Here is a 23,820-nt window from a genome sequence, read left to right on the forward strand (position 1 = left end):
TGTGTATTGGTTGCTCCGGTCCGGTGGCAGTCAAGTTGCAATCATCCCATAAACACTTGATTTATTAAGGTAAACAAGTTACTTAGTATTGCTTTAAGGTTTCTTGGATGTTTCTGGTAGGTTTTCTGGATGGAAGGTATACGTAACTATGGAGATAGATACATCAATAGTGAAAACCAACCAGAAACCCCTAAAAAGAGATCACCCATGCACCAGCTGGGTCACTGAAAGGTCAGATACAGATTAATATCAACTTTTCTTTCCCATAAAAAATTGCATAATGCGCCTTTAATCATTTACTTTACTGCATTGGGTCATTTCCAGCAATGTTATGGTCATTACAGGGGATTTAGCAGAATTCACAGCAAACATCAGACTGGAATGGCAGTTGGATTCCACTGGCCTTCAGAGCTGGTGTATCAGAATGTTTGTGAGTGAAATGGTTGGACGATGGATGCAAATCAGCCCATGGAACCTGGTGTGGCGTATTTACATGAGCCACGTGTTCTTCAACATGCACATGACCAGTGTCCTGAGATTGTTGACCAATATAGTTAAAGGTACTGATGTGGTCACATGACATGAACGGCAATGTTCTCCCACACATGTCTTTATCCATGCTTACCTTTGAGCGCACATGTGGGGTCCCCTATTATCCGTCATTGCCTAAGACCCCTATAGTGTCTATTATTGCCTCTGTCCAAATGTTTAGGAGCCCGGACACGGAGCCCTCACTACCCGGGCCCCTCAGGATCTGGTTTATGGGGCCCAGTTTGACCAATCCTTGCGGTCCCGCATCCAAATGAGGACTGTTCTCCGAGGCGCAACCTGTGCTTTGCGCCACTTGCACTGGCATATTCATTATAGGATAAGAGAGAGAGAGAGAGAGAGAGAGAGAGAGAGAGAAAGAAAGAAAGAAAGAAAGAAAGAAAGAAAGAAAGAAAGAAAGAAAGAAAGAAAGAAAGAAAGAAAGACTTTTGGTCTTGGAGCTGTTGACTTGTGTGTGACCTCTATTCAAACTTTGCTTTCTCCTCCTCGGTCTACCTTTTCCCTTCACTCCCCGGTCCCTTTCCTCCTCCTCCTCCCCCCTCTCTCTCCCCGGTCCCTTTCCTCCTCTCTCCCATATCCCTCTACACCTCCCCTCTTTCTCCGTCCCTCTCCTGCTCCTCCCTCCCCGGGGAGAGCCCCGGTCCCTCTCCTCCTCCTCCTCCTCCCCTCTCTCCCCGGTCCCTCTCCTCCTTCTCCCCCCTCTCTCCTCCCCCTCCTCATCCCCTCTCTCCTCTCTCCTCCTCCTCCCCTCTCTCCCCCTCTCTCTCCCCGGTCCCTCTTCTCCTCCTCCCCTCTCTCCCCCTCTCTCCTCTCTCCTCCTCCTCCCCTCTCTCCCCGGTCCCTCTCCTCCTTCTCCCCCCTCTCTCCTCCCCCTCCTCATCCCCTCTCTCCCCCTCTCTCTCCCCGGTCCCTCTCCTCCTCCTCCCCTCTCTCCCCCTCTCTCCTCCTCCTCCCCCCTCTCTCCTCCCCCTCCTCCTCCCCTCTCTCCCCCTCTCTCTCCCCGGTCCCTCTCCTCCTCCTCCTCCTCCTCCTCCCCTCTCTCCACCTCTCTCTCTCCGTCCCTCTTCTCCTCCCCCAACTCTCTCCCCGGTCCCTCTCCTCCTCCTCCCCCTCCTCCTCCCCTCTCTCCCCCTCTCTCTCCCCGGTCCCTCTCCTCCTCCTCCTCCTCCTCCTCCCCTCTCTCCACCTCTCTCTCTCCGTCCCTCTTCTCCTCCCCCAACTCTCTCCCCGGTCCCTCTCCTCCTCCTCCTCCTCCTCCTCCCCTCTCTCCCCCTCTCTCTCCCCGGTCCCTCTCCTCCTCCTCCTCCTCCTCCTCCTCCTCCCCTCTCTCCCCGGTCCCTCTCCTCCCCCTCCTCCCCCTCCTCCTCCCCTCTCTCCCCCTCCTCCTCCTCCCCTCTCTCCCCCTCCTCCTCCTCCCCTCTCTCCCCCTCTCTCTCCCCGGTCCCTCTCCTCCCCCCCCCCCCCCCCCCCCCCCTGCTCCGGAGCTCTTCCTTGCTCTGGTAGGTGAGCCGGTGATTGGGCGCCAGGTTGGAAGGGGGAAGGCTTTTGGGGGGGTCACATGGTACGACGTCTCGAGCTCGGTGAGTGACTGGAGACGCCATTTTGCTGGAAAGTTTGGAATTTGTAAACCTGAGGAGGAGGAGGGAGCAGGAAAACTACTGTCGCGAGGAAAGGACGCTTTTCTTTTCCGCGGCGGAAGTTGGACACGAACGCACCGAGCCTGCGCCTAAGCGGGGGGAGGACGCACACGGCTGGGATCAGGACAGCGGGATTGGCACGGCAGGGAGTCAGTGCCACGGGGCTCAACTTGTAAGTTTTTATTTTTAGGGAAAGCGGCGGCGCGGCGGTCTGGACATTTCCTCCCTGGTGCCGCGAGCTCCGCGCTCTCACTTGGACACGCTCGGAGTCGGTGCGGGGAGTTGTGCACTTTTTACGCACTGCCTCTGCGGTCCCTCTGCGCGCTGTTCCCGGACAGGGAGCGTCTGTGTGCGCTGGGTCCCCTCCGGAGCCTGGACTCTCCTGTGGCTGCACTTGATCGTTCGCCTGTCGCGGTGTGAAGAGCTCTGGACTCGGGGGCAGTTGTCACCGCGCAGGGAAACACTCGCTGGAGAGTTTATGTGGCCGACACAGGATCGCCAGACCGAGCCATGCCAGTCAGAAAGAAAGGTAAGCCGTAAAGCTTTCACTTAATTAGCAGCCCTGCTAGCCGCTCCTGGGCTCAGATCAACAGCCCGCTTTCTCACGCGCACGACACATGTCCCAGCCCCACAACACGCCCTTTGGCTCCCGCAGGCGTCTCGTGGCAGTCAGGTAAAGTGAGTTAAAGTGGCGCTAGCCGGCTAGCCTCCACTGCTAAAAACTTGGATATGGGGCAGATCGTCTGCAGAGCGGCCCATCTAAAAATACTCTCTAATATGAATGAAATATTTACAGCGACATCCGTCAGCTGCGCTGCTCAGACAGCTCCTGCCCAGCGTGCTCTCAAACAAACTTCACTGCACAACTTACGTGTTTGCAGCGGACTGGTGGCCTGTGCACATCTGTGTCACTCACAGCAACACCGCAGAGTCACTCACGCACACACAGAGGGGTCAGAGAGGAGGTTCAGGAGCAGCAAACGTTTCTATCCCTACACCTTTACCGCCTCATAGGACTAACATAACTTACTGTGTTGCAGACCTTTCTTTAATCAGGGACGTGTCAAGGATCAGGCACAGGGCAGTCAGTTAAAAGAACCCCTGTAAGTGTAGGATTAGGCCAGTTTTGATGATTTCATAAATATGACCTGTCTCTGTCCTGGGCTTTGAACAAAACAAGAGATTTGATTCTGTTCTTCTTTACAGAATCACGTCTATTATGCATGAAAGAAAGAAAATCACTAACACTGTAAACCTGAAGCTGTTTTGTCCCACATTCCCTTGACCATGTTCCCTATGAAGTCGCCCGTTTCTCTGTGCCCCCACACCCCCTGGTCCTTTTGTAACAAGTGTTTTGTGGCCCTAACCACATGCCAAAGGCTCACTTTGACAGTCCGTTATGTTTGTTTCCAAACTGGTTTTGCAAGCCTTGGTGTGGGGCTCATTCAGCTTCCGCTTTGTTAATTGTCTCAACAGCCAAACCAAAGTCAAAACCACCGGCAGCTTTCAAAAGCCAAGCTAATGCCCGTTACCGTCCGCCTGGTCACTGGCCAAGAGCTCATGAGATGTCGTTGCTGGACATCGTCACTAAAAAGCTGTTTCTGCCGCTGGAATATCTGCACATTTAGCGTGTAGTCGCTTTGATATTTCAGCTGTGGATTTGTTATTTCCACTGTATGGGACATCACGGCTTAAGTACAGCATGTATAGGCTGGGTACTATTAAACGGTGTCAGTATTGTGTCTGGAAAAAAAAGTTTAGGTGCTGCTGGTACTGAAAAAAATACATCTTAAGATCCAAGTTTTGATGCTGTTGGTCCAGGGACGGCATTAAAGGAAGCGACGGCTGTTTCAGCTCAAATAAATGGTGCAAAGTTAAAAGAAATAGTTGGAGTACATTATTGTTTTATTGTTCTTTTTTTCGGTTTTAGACCAGCGTTTCCTAGAGCTGTCAACAACCAAGATTATTCTGGTCAACCAATAACATGCTCTGACCAACGATTAGTCGACTAAAAGGGGGCGTGGCATGGCGCTGACAAAACTACAACTTTTCTGACTCAAACTCATAGAATTCTATCCCAAACTGCACTCATAAGACATAAAACTTTGGGAGCTCGTGCTGTAACTACTGTTTATACATAGAAGCAACGTAAACAGAGCATTTATGTGTAAAAAGTCACATTAACTTCACCTTTGCCTTTAATCTCAGACTCCAGCTCCCTCCCTCCTGCTGCTGTCCATACATCCATATAATCCAAATAAAGCAGTAGTTGTTCTTCTGTCGTCGTCCCTGTTCTCAAATGTCCTCCGGGTAACATCTCCGAGTGACACTGGTCTCTGTTCCGCCGTAATGTAAACACGAGCCATGAGCTTCATTGTGAAATGCTCCACCCGTGTGGTTCCGTGTGACGTCCTCTCAGGCTGTTGCATTTCTTCGACTTCTGCGCTGCACGGTGTAGTGAGGAATCGGTTCACGTTACACGGAGCTCCTCGTCTTATTTACCTCGGAAAAAAGACACGAAAGAAAGCCTGACGTGATAGCTACTTTCGGTTTTCACACGAACAATTCAAACGTCACTCTGTGTGTAAAACTTTGATATATCTGTTGAAACATTAGCCCAACCATTAGCATAACATTTGCAAGTTGCTTAGTGCTTACCTCCATGGTTTGTATTTAGCAGTTTTTCTGTTTTATTAGCCTTGGCTCCTCTGAATGATTCCATAACTTCACCAGAAGACAGCCTTTGTCCACATTTGTTCTCATCGCGGCTCTATAAACTTTAATGACGATCTGTACAGCGTGCTCCTCTGTGGGGGCGCGCCCACAACAAGTGCGGGTGTGTTGTGGGAACAAAAGCCATGTCGTGCTGTGTCAATACGTGCACGTAGATCGTGTCGCGCTCTGTTATATAGCAGCTTTTGTGGTTCTCTGTGTACCCCCTCCCTCACAAATTGTTGCAGGTTATTTACACAGCAGTCTCTTAAAAGGACCAAGTATTTCTAAGTAAAGAGACATGTTCTGTTCAAACTAAACCTAAAATACCCCCAAAACTATACATTTTCTTACAAAATGTAGCTTTTCCTTTATTTTTAAATCAGAAATAGTCCCCAGAACCCCCTAAAGGCCAACGCACAGCAGAAAGCAGTGTGTCACGGCATGTCCTCTGACGCACATGTCCTCACACACCGGAGCGCACCTCGGCACGGCACTCCTCAAACCATGTGCTTTAAACGCATGATTTATACATTACAGTTTAAAAATGTTAAAACTAAGTGTTTTCCTCCCCCTACATGTTCCCGAAATGTCCTAATGTGTAGAATGGGCTCAGACTTATTCACCACAACTGCCTGTAAAATCCTGCACTGTCACTCAGAAAGGTGTTACTTCGGGTCCAAATGACCTGAGGTGGCAATAGTGAGTATAAAATGGCCAACTTGAATCTAGTCTCTTTAAGAATAAAGCTTGCACTTTTGGGGAAGGTAGACGATTTTCGTTTGATATGGGATCCATTTCTAAAGTTCTGACAAATGCAAGCAAGCAAATGTGTGAGTATGGAGTAGATAAATAGCCTGAACTTTGTGCTGAAATACCAAGTATTGTGATACTTTTTCAAGTATCGCAATACTTGCAGCACTTTGTTACATTTTGTGTTAATTCACTTTTCGATCTTAACACTTCAATAAATATCAAATGGAATTGGGTTTATAAACTTTCGACACATGACTGTTTTCTTTTTATACATCTTAAAGTAAACTTGCAAATCATAATTACTTATTGTATCGCAATACGTATCGGCTCGGCCCATGAGTATCGTGATACGTATCGGATCGTGACAAAAGTGGATCGTCCCAGCCCTATTATTTATGACATGCATTTCTCACACAAGGCAACTCAATGCTCATAATAATATTCTGCAAATCAACGTGAAAGTATTTAGAATACAGTACTCGGACTAGACAAAGTAACGGAATATGTTATTAAAGGAACAGGCCACCATTTTTACATACTGAGATATGTTCTTACCTGAGCTTAGACGAGTTGATGCGTCTCAGGAAGAACATGTCTCAGTATTTTAGCTCTGTTCACGTCACATTAGACACGGCTAGAGCCTGGTCAGACTTGTTTGGCCCTGGCCTTTGTTATGGAAAAGCTCGTAACAAAGGCCTTGTGTTGAGCTCAACGTGCTCATGAATGTCAAACTATATGTTTTTGGGCTCGATAATTATTGTCTGTTATTGAACGATAAATAGTAATTATCGTGACAGGCCTACTCCCACAGAGGCACAGTGTCCAGAGCCCTGGCAGCGCTTCTCCTCACCCATCTCTCTCCTCCTCACCCTTCTCTCTCCTCCTCACCCTTCTGTTTCCTCCTCACCCTTCTCTCTCCTCCTCTCTCTCCTCACCCTTCTCTCTCCTCCTCACCCTTCTCTCTCCTCCTCACCCCTCTGTCTCCTCCTCACCCCTCTGTCTCCTCCTCACCCTTCTCTCTCCTCCTCTCTCTCCTCACCCTTCTCTCTCCTCCTCACCCCTCTCTCTCCTCCTCACCCTTCTCTCTCTCTCTCCTCACCCCTCTGTCTCCTCCTCACCCTTCTCTCTCTCTCCTCACCCCTCTGTCTCCTCCTCACCCTTCTCTCTCCTCCTCTCTCTCCTCCTCACCCTTCTCTCTCCTCTGCACCCTTCTCTCTCCTCACCCATCTCTCTCCTCCTCACCCATCTCTCTCCTCCTCACCCTTCTCTCTCCTCCTCTCTCCTCCTCACCCCTCTGTCTCCTCCTCTCTCTCCTCCTCACCCTTCTCTCTCCTCCTCACCCTTCTGTCTCCTCCTCACCCTTCTGTCTCCTCCTCACCCATCTCTCTCCTCACCCTTCTCTCTCCTCCTCACCCTTCTGTCTCCTCCTCACCCTTCTGTCTCCTCCTCACCCATCTCTCTCCTCACCCATCTCTCTCCTCCTCACCCTTCTGTCTCCTCCTCACCCTTCTGTCTCCTCCTCACCCATCTCTCTCCTCACCCATCTCTCTCCTCCTCACCCTTCTCTCTCCTCCTCACCCTTCTCTCTCCTCCTCACCCCTCTGTCTCCTCCTCTCTCTCCTCCTCACCCTTCTCTCTCCTCCTCACCCTTCTCTCTCCTCCTCACCCTTCTGTCTCCTCCTCACCCTTCTGTCTCCTCCTCACCCTTCTGTTTCCTCCTCTGTCTCCTCCTCACCCCTCTGTCTCCTCCTCTCTCTCCTCCTCACCCCTCTGTCTCCTCCTCACCCCTCTGGCTCCTCCTCACCCTTATGTTGGGCTTTGGGCTGTAGCATCTCCTCACACGGGGCAAACACAGGGACAGCACAGCCCTCTGTGATCAGGAGCGTCAGCGCCGTCGCGGCTCCAGAGGCAGAGGAGGAGAAATGAAGCGCCATTTGAAAATGTTGAGCTTTAAAACTGTATTTTCAGCACATGTCGGCTGAGTAGGGCAAATATCAAAGAACAATAAAATATATTACTAGTTATTTCTTGGGAGAAAAATATACGGTAGTTGTGAGAAGGGCACTTCAAGGGCACAGAGCAATGGGGCACCTGGGCTCTGTCTGTGCACATCCCTGCTTTCACGCCAAACATAGCGTTTTGCATTTAGTCTGTAAAGGTTTGGTCTCATCTGACCAAAGCACCTTCTTCACATGTTTACTGTAACTCTAATGGTTTTCTTTTAAAAATGGCTTCTTCAAGCCACTCTTCCATAAAGATCGTATTTATATACAGGTATAGACTAACAGTTGTTCTGTGGACAGTTTCCCCCACCTGAGCTGTGTCTCTCTGCAGTTCATCCAGGGTCATCATAGGCTTCTTGGTAACAGCTGTGGTCAGTGCTGTCCTTGTTCGGTCAGTAAGTTTAGGAGGACGGCCGGGTCTTGGTAAGTTTGCAGTGATGTCAGACTCTTTCCATTCCTGGATGGTTTATTTAACTGTACTTTGAGAGATGTTCAAAGCTTTGGAAATATGTTTATAACCTAACCCAGCTTTATATTTCTCAGTAACTTTATCCCGGACCTGTCTGGTGTTCTTGGACTTCATGATGCTTCTGCTCCACAATAGTCTCTTAACAGACAGATTTCAGAATGTTTACTTAATATCTAAGGATTCAAGTAGGTAATGAGTTTTACCCCATCTTTGATGCACCTGTACTTTCTTATGTGCAGGAATGTGTGTTATTTCTGTGAGGATAAACTCCGCCCCCTGAAAAGATTAAAAGTGCACATAAATTCATGCGAAGAATCAAGATGATTAACCGTCATGTTGGTCAACTAAAATCTATTCACTTACAGGTGGTGATGGGGTTTATATCTGCTAAAAGGACTTTCAGACACAACCGTAATACGGCATTGGATATTTGTCAGCTTAGTCTCATAATATGAAGGATGAGCTTCACCATTTGTGGATTTCCTGTTTGAGAATTTAAAGCAACACTGCAGAACATTCCAGGTGATTTGGTGCAACATGTTTGCATAAATAAAACTCTAGTCCTGCTGAACGGTTCCTTAAAGAGGACTCACTCCAGCCAACGCTCTGTCGCTGTTTGGAGGACGACTGTTTGTCTGCTCAGGTCTCCTCTTGTCTCCCCTCGCCTCACCTGCTCTGAGAAACCTCTACACTGAAGCGACCTGAACCCCAGATGGAGCCCGACAGCTGCACATGCGCATGTGCGTGATGTATGAAGCGTGCATTTGGTAGTTAATTATAAACAAAATGCCTCGGGCCCATTGTCTCTGGCGAGTGAATCGTTTTCTCACAGAGTCCCGTAGCCTTTTTATTTCTGTTTATGTCACTAAGAAGTTTGAATGTTTTTCCGGCAAGCTGATAAAACAGTGCGAAAGTTAGCATGAGGAAGCCACATTTAGAGAGCTTAAAGTGGCAGGACGCAAGTTGGTTATTTTTATACTCACTACTGCCACCTCAGGTCATACGTGTAACTGCAGCTTCTATATTAAGCTCATGCATGACGGCACTTCAGACCCGAAGTAACACCTTTCTGAGTGACAGTGCAGGATTTTAGAGGCAGTTGTGGTGAACAGGTCTGAGCTCATTCTGCACATTAGGACATGGCTGGAACATGTAGGGGGAGGAAAATACATCATTTGAACAATTTTAAACTCTGTATAGTCTCTTTTAATAACCCAGTAGAAAAGCTTTTTTTCTAATATCCAGTTGATTCGATGTCCAGCCGTCACTCGGCCAATCACAGCACTCCTAGTGCGGCGACGAGAGACACCGATTTTACAAACGCAAGGGGCCAAAACTGGCTTCACAGACCTCTACAGACTGCAGTCTACGACCGACAGTGCTGTCTACACCAAACACAAGTGTCCCGACGACGCCAAAACCTGCCCTACCAGACTGGTGATTAGTTTGCGCTGGAGTGAAAGGGCCTTTACAGGCGAGTAGGGATGGGCAGCAGAACCCAGTGTCCACCTGGATCCAGAACTGCAGGCGACGCACTTGGGTCGGCCTGAACGGTCTCTTATCGGTGCTGAGGAGTCGCACGGATGTGGCATTGCCAAATCAGAGCTTCAAAAAAGTGGCCCCTGATCCAAATGAGGAATCACATTCTGCTTTTTGCAAGTCCAGTGGCCTCTCAACCTCCTCTTATCATGTGTTAATGATGGAGAAACCACAGAAATGATCTATATTACATGTCATACCTCACCATATAGGGACTAGCTTCACCATTCGAACGCTCAATCCAAACTGGTCCTGGACAGAAGTGCGTATTTGTATGAACAGACTCATTATCTGCAGTGTCTATGGTTTAACCTGTGTTTGCTGTATAAGAACTGTTCAAACAGCCTCACCCACGTTAAAGATGGCAGCCGCTGTGGCTGTGGCGGCGGCTGAATGTCTGTTCCTCGGCCCTGGGAGGATCCTAGGACCTATTTGTTTTATTTATTTATTTGTATTTATTGGTTTATTTGGTCAGGACAGTGCATGTTAATGAACTCACATGAGCCTGGCGCATGGAAACATGCCATGCTGGTTTGTAGCCATGCCTTCATTTTGCAGCCATTGTCTCACAAACACACTCTCATCTCATCTGTTGCTACACGATTTTGACAAAAAACTATTTTTTCGGACAAATATTCCGTTTGTGATTAGATGAGCAATTTTTATATTTTGTACATTTAAATGCATGAACTGCTAAAATGACAAGTGAAGGAAGTCATGTTACTTTTGGACTTTTCAAACAACATATTCTTGCTCACATTGCCCCACGTTAGTAGCCTGGGAACACCATGCTGCTGTGTGCGCTGGAATCATTTCAAACTGCACAACAGCCTGGAATCAGTGCGTCTAAACTGGGATTGTCAAAAAAATCAAAAATATATTCATTTGAGCAGGTATCGATACTTTCTGTGTTTCTTCTGAGCTGCGCACAGAACAGCCCCTCCCCCTCGCTCGCAGGAACCTGTGTGCGATGATATCAATTAGAGCTAAAAATTTAATTAGAGCTAAAAAGTACTGCATCAAAAAAAAAATGTATCCACTGTCGAAGTGTACAATCTGACTGCTGGTGCAGTACCAGGTTGAAAGGAGTAGTTTTTATAGAAACTGTAGATGTGGCTAATGTTAGCTTAGCGGCGTCCATTGGTTTACATGTATCAGTTAGCATTGGCTAAGCCGTTTTTTTCTCATAAAAAATCTCAACAAAATGACATTTTACCAATATAGTTACATGTTACCTGTCTGTACTTACTGTCTGTAACTCATGAATACATTTAGAGGCATTTTAAAGGCCAGTTTTGACTGTGCTTTGAATGAATGCACTGTTCTGCTCCTAAATGTGACAGCTGTGACTGTTACTGTTCATGAAGGCAGAAACACAGAGTTTTTTGTTGATCGTTAGAGTTTTTTCATGTCATGGGCCAAATCCAAATACAGTATAAACATGACTTTGTGCAAAAACAGTTAATCAGAGATATCAAATTAGACTCTTTAATACTTAAAGGGACTATATGTAGTTTAAAAATGTTAAAATGATGTATTTTCCTCCCCCTACATGTCCTAATGTGTAGAATAAGCTCAGACCTGTTCACCACAACTGCCTCTAAAATCCTGCACTGTCACTCAAAACGGTGTTACTTCGAGTGTGAAGTGCCATCATGCACAATACAGAAGGTGCAGTTACACGTATGACCTGAGATGGCAGTAGTGAGCACAAAATGGACAACTTGCATCTAGTCTCTTTAATGTCTCAAGAACATGGTAAATCTGGTATCGAGAATTGAGTTTTATTTTCAGCATCGAAATCGAGTTTGAAATTTCCGTATTGTCTCTCCGTATTGTCTCTCTCCCTGGATGTCCTCCGTATTGTCTCTCTCCCTGGATGTCCTCTCGAGTCGTGGGAGTGCAGCAGTGAGTGAGTGCAGCACGCCAAGGCACGCTGGAGGAGCAAACTGATCTAAAATGGTCATTTATTGATGTTAATCTAATCCAAATATGCCGCCCAAGAGAGCAGATCCACAAGTGGAAGTAAACCATGAGTTGGAAGAAATCAAGAGATCGCTAAACTCTATGTCAAAGGACATCTTCACCCTGACGCAGCAGCAAGCTAAGATAGTGACGCTGTTGGATGAGGTGAAGAGCCTAAAAGTACTTCTTTCGGAGAAGAACGAGGTCATATGTGGGCTAGAGAGAAGAATTGATGACTTGGAACAGTATACGCGAGTTGACGAAGTAATTATCAAGGGTTTGGAAACAAAGCACCGAAGTTACGCCCGAGTAGCTGCAGCTGGCACCGGTCGCGCTATGGAGGGGGAAAACGCACCGGCAGAGGAGCTACAAACATTGGAGCGACAAGTGGAAACTTTTCTCGCAACAAAGGATATCACCATTGACACGAAGGATATATCGGCTTGTCACCTGCTTCCCAATAAGCAAAAGAGTGCCACACCAGCTATCGTAGTTCGCTTTGCGAATAGAAAACGCAAAGATGAACTACTACGGCAGGCGCGCAGGCTAAAGGGAAGCGGCGTGTACATTAACGAACACCTTACCAAAAAGAATGCAAATATTGCGAGGCAAGCGAGGAGTTTGTGGAAACAAAAGAAGATACAGGCGACATGGACCAGAAGTGGCCGTGTTCTTGTGCGAACAAATGGGACGCCAGAAGAATCAAAGGTGATCACGGTAAGGGAAACACAAGATTTGGAACAGTTCAAGTAACTCTAATTACAGACTGTATGAGATACTATTCCATACCGTCGATCAGACCAATTACTGCGACATGACTTTTCATGATAAGAACATCAGTATTCTCTCTGCAAAAATCGTCTATGAACTTCATGAAGATATATTTTCTTTTATGGACATGAGGCCTATCGTTTGGACTTGTAGAGCATTTAGTTTATTATACGTGCCCTACTTTTTCTTTTGTCACATTAGTCTATACTCCAAAAATGGCAGTATATGAAGATAATACAATACTGCATCTTGGTGACGAGATAGGTGATGCAAATTATAGCAAGTATGACATTGAAAGAGATATAGATCCAGAAAAATATTTGTGTTATCAGCCTAACTGTCACTATTATACTGAAGAACAGTTTAAGAGTCGAGTGAATATGAAACATGCTTTTTCTGTAGTACATCTAAATAGTAGAAGTCTGTGGAGTAATTTTTCAAAAATTCAAGATTTTTTGAACTCACTTCCAAAATTTAGTGTTGTAGCTGTTTCGGAAACATGGTTGGACGAAGACAAATTAGCAAATGTAGAACTAATGGGATATCAAATGTTTGCAATGAATAGAAAAGATAGGAGAGGAGGTGGAGTCGCTCTTTACGTGGACTCTGGTTTGCAATGCAATATAATAGCTAGTATGTCAACAACTATTGAAAATATATTAGAGTGTGTCACTGTTGAGATCCACATGGAAAAACAAAAGAATATAACCGTTTGCTGTATATATAGAACACCTGGATCACCATTGGATATTTTTAATGAGTTTGTAAGTAATACGTTAGATTCTAATGGAAATAAGACAAACATTGTCTGTGGTGACTTTAATGTTGACCTGCTTAATCCAGGTGGACATAAGAAGACCACAGACTTTATTAATACCTTTTATAATAGTACATTATTCCCAGTGATAGTAAAGCCAACAAGAATAACAACCACGTCAGCAACATTAATTGATAATATATTTACAAATGAAATAGGTAGAATTGACGGAGGTATTTTAATGACAGATATTAGTGACCACCTGCCTGTTTTTGCATGTTTTCAACATGTGTTTAAACCACCATCAGGTCCAACTACCTACTCAAGAACAGTGAGACATAGAACACCTGATGCAATTGAAACACTGCAAATGGAATTAAACAAGTGCAACTGGGATGAGATTTATGGCTATGAAAATCCAAATGAAGCTTATGGTATTTTTTTAGAAAGATTACTAGAAATCTACAACAAATGCTGCCCATTGAAAACGATCACATTCAAATGCAATAGGCAGAAACCATGGTTTACTAAAGGAATTATAAAGTCTTGCAAGAAGAAAAATTTGCTATACAGGAAATTTCTACAGTCCAGAACACGAGATGCTGAAAGTAAATACAAAATATACAAGAATAAACTAGTCAATGTAATCAGAAATAGTAAGAAAGATTACTACACACAATTGTTGATACGACATAGACAAAACATTCAGGGAACATGGAAAGTGTTAAATGATTTAATACACAAAAAACAAAGCAATAATGATAGTGTTAATTACTTTAATAAAGACAACCACACAATACGTCGCACGGAAGAAATAGTTAAAGAGTTTAATGATTATTTCGTAAATATAGGCTATAATTTAGCAAAGAAAATTGTACCCATTCCAAATAATGGAATTGAAATTGGGGTTACATATGAAAGATCAAATTCATTCTTTCTAAATCCAACTAATAAAGATGAAATATTGAAAATTGTGAAAGACTGCAAAAATAAGAAGTCAGTGGATAATGATGGGTTTGATATGTTTATAGTTAAAAATATTATTGGAAATGTAATTCACCCATTTACATATATTTGTAATCAATCCTTTAAAACTGGTATTTTTCCAAATCAAATGAAAATATCAAAAGTTCTCCCGTTGTACAAAGGTGGTGACAAACATTTGTTTTGTAACTATCGACCTATTTCCTTGTTGTCACAATTTTCAAAAATATTGGAGAAATTATTTGTTAAAAGATTAGATAGTTATGTTGAAGTTAACAATATAATGAATGATTATCAGTTTGGTTTCAGAGCTCAAAGGTCGACAACAATGGCAGTTGTTAAAATGGTTGAAAACATATCACAATCTTTAGATGAAAAATTACATACATTAGGAGTATTTTTAGATTTACAGAAAGCTTTTGATACCATCGATCACAGAATATTATTACATAAATTGGAAAAATATGGATTCAGGGGAAATGCACTTTCGTGGTTAGAACATTATTTAACGGATCGTTTCCAATACGTTAATTTAAGTGGAGTTGTGTCCCGCTTACAGAGAATTAATTGTGGGGTTCCGCAAGGGTCGGTTTTGGGCCCCAAGCTATTTCTGTTATCTATAAATGATGTTTGTAAAGTATCGGATGTTCTTAATTTTATTCTCTTCGCGGACGACACAACGATATATTGCTCTGGCCCAAATCTTAAGGAGCTTGTGTTGGTGGTAGAAAGAGAATTATATAAACTAAAAAATTGGTTTGACGTGAATAAATTGTCACTTAATTTAGATAAAACAAAATTTATGGTATTTAGTAACAAGGAGATAAATGATGAGATCAAGATCAATATTAATGAAAATGAGATAGAAAGAGTAAATCATATAAAATGTCTTGGAGTGATTATTGATTGTAAAATGACATGGAAACCACATATTTTAAACACGCAAAAGAAAGTATCCAAAACTGTTGCAATTTTGTATAAATTGCAATATATTTTGAACAAAAAAGCATTACATTTACTTTATGATTCTCTTGTCACACCGTACCTAACGTATGGCATAGAGATTTGGGGAAATACTTATAAAACTGGAACCAATCCAATTTTCCTATTACAAAAGAAGATCATCAGATTAATCAATTATGCACCTTACAATTCACCAAGTCATTCACTGTTTATCCAATCAAAAATCCTGAAGTTCTATGACTTAGTCGATTTGTACACGGCAAAGTTCATTTACCAAGTTAAGCAAAATAAAATCCCTAAATGCTTGCAAATATTGTTTACCCAGCGAGAAAGTAACTATAATCTCAGAGGAACATATATATTTAATCAACCGCAAGTACATTCTACATTAAGAAAACACTGTCTATCAAGCAAAGGAGTTAAATTATGGAATAGCTGCTGCAATGAATTAAAACAAGCTACGTCTCTGTTTCAGTTCAAAAATACTTACAAGAGAATAATAATGGAAAAATATTTGGCAGAATGAAAATTTATTAAATATGCTTCTGGAGCGGACAATGGTCCACCTGTGTTAATTCAGTGAACGTATGGTTATTACCATTAACGTGCTGCATTCATGATTTAAAAGTGAAGGGCAGGCACAATAAGCTTTAGCTTCTGCCTGCGCCTGGTCATTTGTTGTGTTCATTGTTTGACTTGTATGTTTTGAATGTTTTGAATCATTTGTAAATGACCAAACCGAAATAAACCATATTGTGACAACAGTAGTCTATTCAGTCCTTGTTTGTTATTTGTTATTTATTATTTGTTGCAGCTGAACCTGAGATCAGAGGCTCTGCAATTCTGATCGGTGACTTTTATCGCTCAAATGCCAGAGACTAAGCTCAGACTCTTGAGGTTAAGTTAGCAGTAGTCAAAGCCTCGATTGTAATTGGATATCGATAAACCTGGCAGCTCTTTGTTCATGTTTTTAGTGGTGGGGAAACCTATGCAGACCCGGGGAGAACATGAAGGCCACGTCCGGCCTGGGATGTTCAAACATGGGACCTTCGCACAAGTGCTTACGATACATGATTTGAGAGAGTCTTCTACATTTGTGTGACGTGTTACGAATGTGTTTTCGGGATTGTTCCCAGACACTCCTGGTTTAGAGCAGAAAGTAAGAAAGACCGGCTTGCAGGATGGGAACAATACGCTCCTTCTTTAAACGGGGACTCAATCAGATCCTCCTGAAGAAGGCTGGTGTGTTGTACAGTGCAATGGTTCCTAAAGTGACAGTCAGGCTCCCCCAAAGGCTCCCCCCAAAGACACGGAAATGAAAGAGGAAGACGGTGTTATTTTAAATGTCTAATATTTTTGATTGATGTTATGTTATCAGAGCAAAGTCTGCGTGGGGTCTTGTCACGTAAAACCCTGACGCTGAGGTCTCTACAACACGAGTGGACCCACATAACACACTTGAGTCTCCAGTCGTGCATGTAGAATGTGCTGTCAGAGCTCCTGATGCTGACCAATGTGCTGTGTGTGGTCTGCAGATGCTCAGAGGGCGCTGGTGCTGCTGCAGGAGTACCGCACCAGGCTGCAGCACACGGAGGAGCGAGCCCTGCGCCTGTCCATCCAGCGGGTCATCGACATCTTCCAGAGCAACCTCTTCCAGGCTCTCATAGGTACCACTTCCACTGCCAATGGGTTTTCAACATATGGTCTGTTTAACCTTTGTACAGTGGCCTCGGGAAATGTTCAGGAGCCCGTTCTTATTACTTCTTATTGTCTTCTGTTTACATCATTTCTGGTCACACCATTTCCTGGTGGTGCCCAAAATTTCCCACAGTGCATCCCGAAAAGTAGTGGACAGCGATGATCTCGTCCTCTGCATGTCCTGACTGGGGCTACAGCTGAACTTAGTTTGCTCAGAGCTGCTTCATGAACACAAGCACAGGCCATTCCTAATTTTGAACGCTAAGAACCTCCAGTGTTCTGCTACTGAGCTGTAGTGACGTCACCGGGACCGGATCTGGGACTGAGGAAGTTTATTTCCAAACTGGTTTAAACTCCAGGATCTGGAGCTCATGCTGCTTTCTGATTGGATAATTGTCCTGAGACACAAATCATATTAATGACATTCACAAAGTACAAAACACTATCACATCAAAAATACTACATTCTCCTGTGATTTTTACTCTTTTTAAGTCTGTGTAAACTAGGGCCCAACCCATATGGATATTTTGGATCTGATAACTTGTATTAGTACTTTGTAGGTGCATAATGTAATAGGATACAAGACCCTTAGGGTTATGGCTTAAAGGAATAGGCCACCGTTTTTACATGCTAAGATATGTTCTTACCTCACTTTAGTCGAGTTAATATATCCCCGTCTGGTCTTTGTCCGTGCGCTCTGCCAGGCAAACGGAGCACATACGCAGCCTCTCCCACATGTCATATAGCTCCAAAAAAGCTCACGATAGAAGCTACCAAGCTCTTCCACGTGTTCCCTATTTAAATAAAGTTACGTGAAGTGTTTTCATGCGAAGTATATTTACCCAGAAATGTAGCATGTCGATTTTATAAGCAAATAAAAAGGGGGACTATATTGTGAGGCGTAATGATACGAGGAGTAAAACGTCCGCGCAGTAACTCCTAAAGGTTATTGACGGAAGTGAGCGGGGGAAGTCTTTAGGAGTTACTGCGCGGACGCTGTGCTCCTCGTATCATTACGCCTCACAATATAGTCCCCCTTTTTATTTGCTTATAAAATCGACATGCTACATTTCTGGGTAAATATACTTCACATGAAAACACTTCACGTAACTTTATTTAAATAGGGAACACGTGGAAGAGCTTGGTAGCTTCTATCGTGAGCTTTTTTGGAGCTATGTGACATGTGGGAGAGGCTGCGTATGTGCTCCGTTTGCGTGACAGAGCGCACGGACAAAGACCAGACGGGGATATATTAACTCGACTAAAGTGAGCTAAGAAATATCTTAATATGTAAAAACGGTGGCCTATTCCTTTAAGGTTAGGTTTGTTAGGTTATGTCTTATTACATTATGTACCTACAAACTACAAATACATATTATACCATTGTGTATCTAACCTATAGGCACAAGTTATTACACATTGTTACAGTGCACATTACATAGTACTAAATTTAGCTAAGTACAATGTATCAAGAGTAGGGCAGGGTACATTAAACTGTACTGACCGAAAAGCTCTGGTAGGGGGCGGTATCAAAAAACTTTTTTTTGTTGTTTTTTCAGTGCTTTTTCTCTCCAGGATCAGCAGTGAGTCTAAAAAAGCCTGAACTCATGAGCAGCTTCAGCTCAAATACAGATGTTTTCTTAGAGCGAAGCAAAGCTATAACTTACTAACACTTTAGTCGTTATCAGAGATGGCAGAGCCGCGGTCTGAGCCAGGACCAAACCAGTAAACTGGTTAAAAACCAGGACTAAACCAGGACTGCATAAGAAACTAGCTTTACCTTTAGCTTTAGCCCCGCAGAGCCTGAAGTTATTGTTACTAAACTCCAACTCCAGGAGATTGTTTGTTAAAAAAAAGGGAGCACTCGCTCTGCCTTAGCCATTTTTGGAACATTTAGTGACAGAGTGAGCGCTCTCACTATGTAACAGATCTCTGACATGTGGAGCTTTCACTTTGTGGAACAGCTCAGTGAGTTTAGAAAAGTTTATCTTCAGTAAACGGTGCCTGATGTGGATCTGTCTCTGCAGCTCAGGAGGTAATAATGTCCTTTCTTTCTTTTATCGCTGCTTTAGTGGGAATTCTGCTATAAAAACATAAAGTTACAGGCGACGCTGCTGCGACCTGTGTTCTTTCTGTTGTGCTGTTTTAGGAAAATCTCCTGAATGATACTTTTTAATACACAATATTTTATTTCAATACAAATAGCATAGACATCGGAAGAAGTACCGTTAAGGCACCAGTACTGAAAAGCAGGTATCATTAAAGTAGTGGTATATAAAAAAAACGATCGGTACCCAGCCCTAATCAAGGGTACTGTAACATGAAGCGTTACCAGAGTTTTTAAAAGCACGATGTCGGCTAAACGGCTCTGTGCTAACTCATGGACGTAAAGCTTTATTGTGAAATGCTCTGCACAGGTGGTTCTGTGTCAGACTTCCTCTCAGGCTGTTTCATTTCTTGCACTCACCACTACACTGCACTGTACAGTGAGGTGGACTGAGACCAGTTAGTTGACTAAATGACCAACAGGGGTCAGCGCTAGACTCAACGCTGTAATAGCCAGTTCAGAGAGGCAGGAGTGAGACAGAATAGTTTTCCAGAGACGGCAGCTCACCTGAGAGTAAAGCCAACAGTGACCGGTGCTGTCTCTGATGTGCCACGACAGTGCTACGTCAGCTGCGTTTGGCCGCGGTCCTCCTTTAGCGTGGAATATTGCAGATGACCTTATTGTAGATTTGTTCCACACACTTTCCAATCTGGCCGCTCCAGTCCCATGTTGTAATCCGTCTATGTAATCCAGTCAGTGCAGCCCCACGCGAGGTCTTTACCAAACCAACAGATGGGCACCGGCTCCTACCCTATTCCAGTTTGATCCATCTCCACACACTCCAGCGCTGCGTCCTCATGAATGGACCACGCTGACCCTTTGACACCGCGTGGAAATGTGGACATTTCATTACTTCACAGGGCTGCATCTTGTGGGCGGTTTTCAATAACTGTTTGCTGCATCGCTTTGAAAAGGATAAATATTATAAGGGCCTATATCATGCAAAATGGACTTTTTGGAGCTTTTAACCATGCTGTTGTGTTATTTCCTTATCCTTAACCCCCCAGAGTGTTTTTGGCTTCATTCACACAGTTCTGAGCGATCCTCCGGAATCCTGCTGGAAAACCACTGACCTGTTCCCATCTGACGTCAGATTGGAACAAGGAAGTTCCAGGCGTCTGTAATGTAATGCCTTACGGCCTGATTTTAATTTATAAATCAGCTTTTTCATTATTTCTGTTGTAAGAAAGAAAGCAAAAAAAATAAAAAAAATAAAAATAATACTTATTAAATAATAAGTGTCTGAACAGATGTCATGTTTGCACCGAAAGTTGTGAGAAGGAGCTCTTTCTAACCTGTCTGATGAAGGGCTAAGAAACGTCACTCTGCCGGTGTGAACAATAAACACCGGTGAGCATTTACAGTTGTGCAGATCTCCTTTCCACTTTTCCAAGGAGCTCTTTCTAACTTATGGACAGACACACCTGTTCTTTATTCTTACCTATCAATAATGTCACGGAGAAAATGCGCGTTTGGCTACGAGAGGTTCAGGACTTTATTAAACCTTCCTAAAGAAGAGGCCACTCTCCAGAAGTTGGACTTTCTCTCCGGGATTCAGTGACTCTTAGTTAAAACAGTGTTTGTCTGTGACTGTCACTTCACTGATGGATGCTTGGTGAACCTTGGCCAGAACCAAAGTGGATTAAACTGGTATAACCGGCGCAATTCCCACAATAAAACGCCCGACGGTGAGTCAATCCAAACACGTGTTAATCATTTATGAAGCTGCGTTTCATATGTCAACTCCTTATAACTGCATTGTGAAGTAACTTCACTTTTTGCTGTGTATTTATATTTCTACTACTGCTAAAGTTGCATGGGCAGAGAGAGGGGGCGGAGTTAACTGAATCCAAGTGTCTTGTCTTCCGCGTTTAGAAAATACCTCCAGAAAATACTGATATTTCTCACAAAAATGAGTACTTCATAGTGGTAGAGGTACAATGTATATACCTATAGTTAACTTTCGAATGGCTAAAATGGCATAATTCAGATCCTTAAAAAAAAAAAAAGCTGCTAAGTTAAAGGAGATGTTGTATAAATGTAGTTGCTTGAGACAAACTAAAGCCAAACAAAATATAAATACTCTCTGTATCTGTACTATCTGTATCTGATTTTCTTGAGACAGTCGATCAGTCTGCCCCTCCTTTAAAGTCGTATTGTAACCTTCCGTGAATGCAACCTATTGCCAAAACCAATTCATTGCATATCATAACGTAACTATACATCCCATTAAAGAGCAGGTATTATGTTTTTTTTGCAGATGCAATAATCTCAAACACATGTTTATCACTGTCTTAAGAACACAGGTATCTGACGTGTGCATGTGCCGTGTCACACGCACTGAAACTGTGCAGTGCTTGAAACATGGGATTCTGCCACTCATCATGAATAAAATGAGACATGTATGTCAGTGTTGCCAGAGCCGGAGCAAATGTGGCTCTTGTTTGGAGGTTAATGGCGAGTTGGCGACACAGGAGTTGACCTGCTCAGACTGTTGCAGGAGTTCTGTCGATTCTTTCTCTTCATCCCTCCAAACAGCGTCTACAGCGTCTCCCCGTCCTTCACAGAACAGTACAAAGGTGTTTTTCTTGTGACGTGGGGTTTTGTGTTACCGTGCGTCACCGCAGGCTTTTCATCAAAGCGTCTCGTGTGCTTTGGCCTTTATACTTTGTTGATTAGAAAATGCAAAAAACAAAATATCACTTTCACTTCCTGATATTCACATAAGCCCCTCCCACACCCTTTCCTCTTGCTCCCCTTCACTGTGCAGCTGTTTCAATAAAGGGTCAGAAAGTCTGTGCGACTCGTGTGGCTGTAGTGAACCTGTGAGCTGGGTGTCAGGTGGAGCTTTTTGGGATCAGCCGCCGCTGCTAAAAACAGCCACTGGAGAAGATTCAAAGATTACACAAAGATGCGCAAGTGACTCAAAACAAAACTCCAGAAATGTTTTCCATGAGAGAACATTTGTAACATGGTAAAAAGCTCTAAAAAGCTTAATACCCCTGTTTTAAATTCAAACAAAATCTAAAAGAACTGTTTTAAATCAAACTGTCAAAGCACGAGTTAAATGGCACGAAATCAAAGCCAAAACTAGACTAGATTTGGAAAGTCATGATTAAAGCAAACCTTACCATGTGTTTTTTACTTGTTCGGTTGCATGTGTAAAATAAGAGTCAATCTCAGTCAGAGGTGTTTTGTTTAGTCGTCACATGTTTTCCGTTTCCTCATAGCTGTTTTGCTGCCTTTCTGTGTGTGTCAGACTGAAGCTCAAAGTCTCAGGAAACGCATCAACTGACTTATGTCCTCTATCTTATTCTGGTCAAAGGTTATTGATCAGAAAATAAAAAGTTTGATCTTTCCCCAGAGACACTGACACTATCACTTCTACTCATGGGAAAATGCAATACATTTTCTGAATCATTTTGTTAGCTCAGACTTGAGGCTTCTTTCTTAAATGAATATAATCTAATGTCCTGGTAAAGCCATAGGCCACTGTTATTACATACTGACATATGTTCTTACCTTTTGTTAGACGACTTGATGCGTACCTGTCTGGTCTTTGTGCGTGTGTTCAGTCACGCAAATGTTGTTAGCATTTAGCTTCTCCTAGCATAGCTATATCTCCAAACTGCGTGAAGTTAGGAACTACCAAGCTGTTCCACATTTTCCCTATTTAAATACAGTTACCTGAAATGTTGCACGATCCAATTTGCTTTACACAAAATTAAACATGTCGATTTTCTAAGCGGATAAAAAGGGGAACTATGTCGTAAGGCGTTTTAATATTAGGAGCACTTCGACTTTACTGCGCGGACGTCGAAGTGCTCGTAAGGTATTACTACGTCTTACAATATAATATAGGGCTGTGCAATTAATCGAAATCCGATTACGATTTCGATTACAACAGTAAACGATTACAAAATAAGCATAATCGCAAAAAAACTATTATATATATTTTTATTTTTTTTCCAAAAAAAAATTTTTCACAATTTTTTTTCACATTTTTTTTCCAAAATTTTGGATTTTGGATTTTTGTCACGTTTTTGCTGGATTTTTGTCTTTTTTTTGCTGGATTTTTGTCTTTTTTCTGCTGGATTTTTGTCTTTTTCTGCTGGATTTTTGTCTTTTTTCTGCTGGATTTTTGTCACTTTTTTGATGGATTTTTGTCTTTTTTCTGCTGGATTTTTGTCTTTTTCTGCTGGATTTTTGTCTTTTTTCTGCTGGATTTTTGTCACTTTTTTGATGGATTTTTGTCTTTTTTCTGCTGGATTTTTGTCACTTTTTTGCTGGATTTTTGTCTTTTTTCTGCTGGATTTTTGTCTTTTTCTGCTGGATTTTTGTCTTTTTTCTGCTGGATTTTTGTCACTTTTTTGATGGATTTTTGTCTTTTTTCTGCTGGATTTTTGTCACTTTTTTGATGGATTTTTGTCTTTTTTTTGCTGGATTTTTGTCACTTTTTTGATGGATTTTTTTCTTTTTTCTGCTGGATTTTTGTCACTTTTTTGATGGATTTTTGTAATTTTTTTGATGGATTTTTGTCACTTTTTTGATGGATTTTTTTAAAGGCAACAAATAATTGTTTGAATAATCGTGATTTCAATTATGACAAAAATAATATTATTTTTTCAATAATCGAGCAGCCCTAATATAATATAGTAAATTGACATGTTTCATTTTGTGTGACTAGACTTGGATCGTGTAAAGGCTCCTGTAACCGTATTTAAGTAGGGAAAATGTGGAACTGCTTGGTAGCTCCTAACTTCACCGCAGTTTAGAGTTATACCTTTGCTAGTGGAGGCTTAACAACATTTGCGTGACTGAGGGCACGCACAAAGACCAGACAGGTAGGAATCAACTCGTCTATGCTCAGGTAAGAACATATCTCAGTTTGTAAAAGCGGTTCCTTTTAA

General features: G+C 43.1%; 1 protein-coding gene across 16 annotated transcripts in view; it reads left to right on the top strand.

The window, feature by feature from the left end:
- The first annotated feature begins 2,100 nt into the window (after positions 1-2,100).
- dlg1b (discs large MAGUK scaffold protein 1b) overlaps positions 2,101-23,820 on the top strand; it is a 74,641-nt gene continuing 52,921 nt past the window's right edge. For 13 of the 16 annotated variants that reach the window (XM_079570105.1, XM_079570106.1, XM_079570108.1 and 10 more), the window contains exons 1-2: positions 2,101-2,715; positions 16,641-16,772. In XM_079570105.1, the coding sequence (XP_079426231.1) occupies positions 2,697-2,715; positions 16,641-16,772 (151 nt within the window). In that variant the 5' untranslated portion in view covers positions 2,101-2,696. The remainder of the gene's footprint in view (positions 2,716-16,640; positions 16,773-23,820) is intronic. The other 3 variants (XM_079570099.1, XM_079570095.1, XM_079570101.1) reach the window with 2 other exon arrangements.

The sequence above is a fragment of the Gobius niger genome (genome assembly GCF_951799975.1).
Source record: "Gobius niger genome assembly, chromosome: 13".
Classification (NCBI taxonomy): Eukaryota; Metazoa; Chordata; class Actinopteri; order Gobiiformes; family Gobiidae; genus Gobius; species Gobius niger.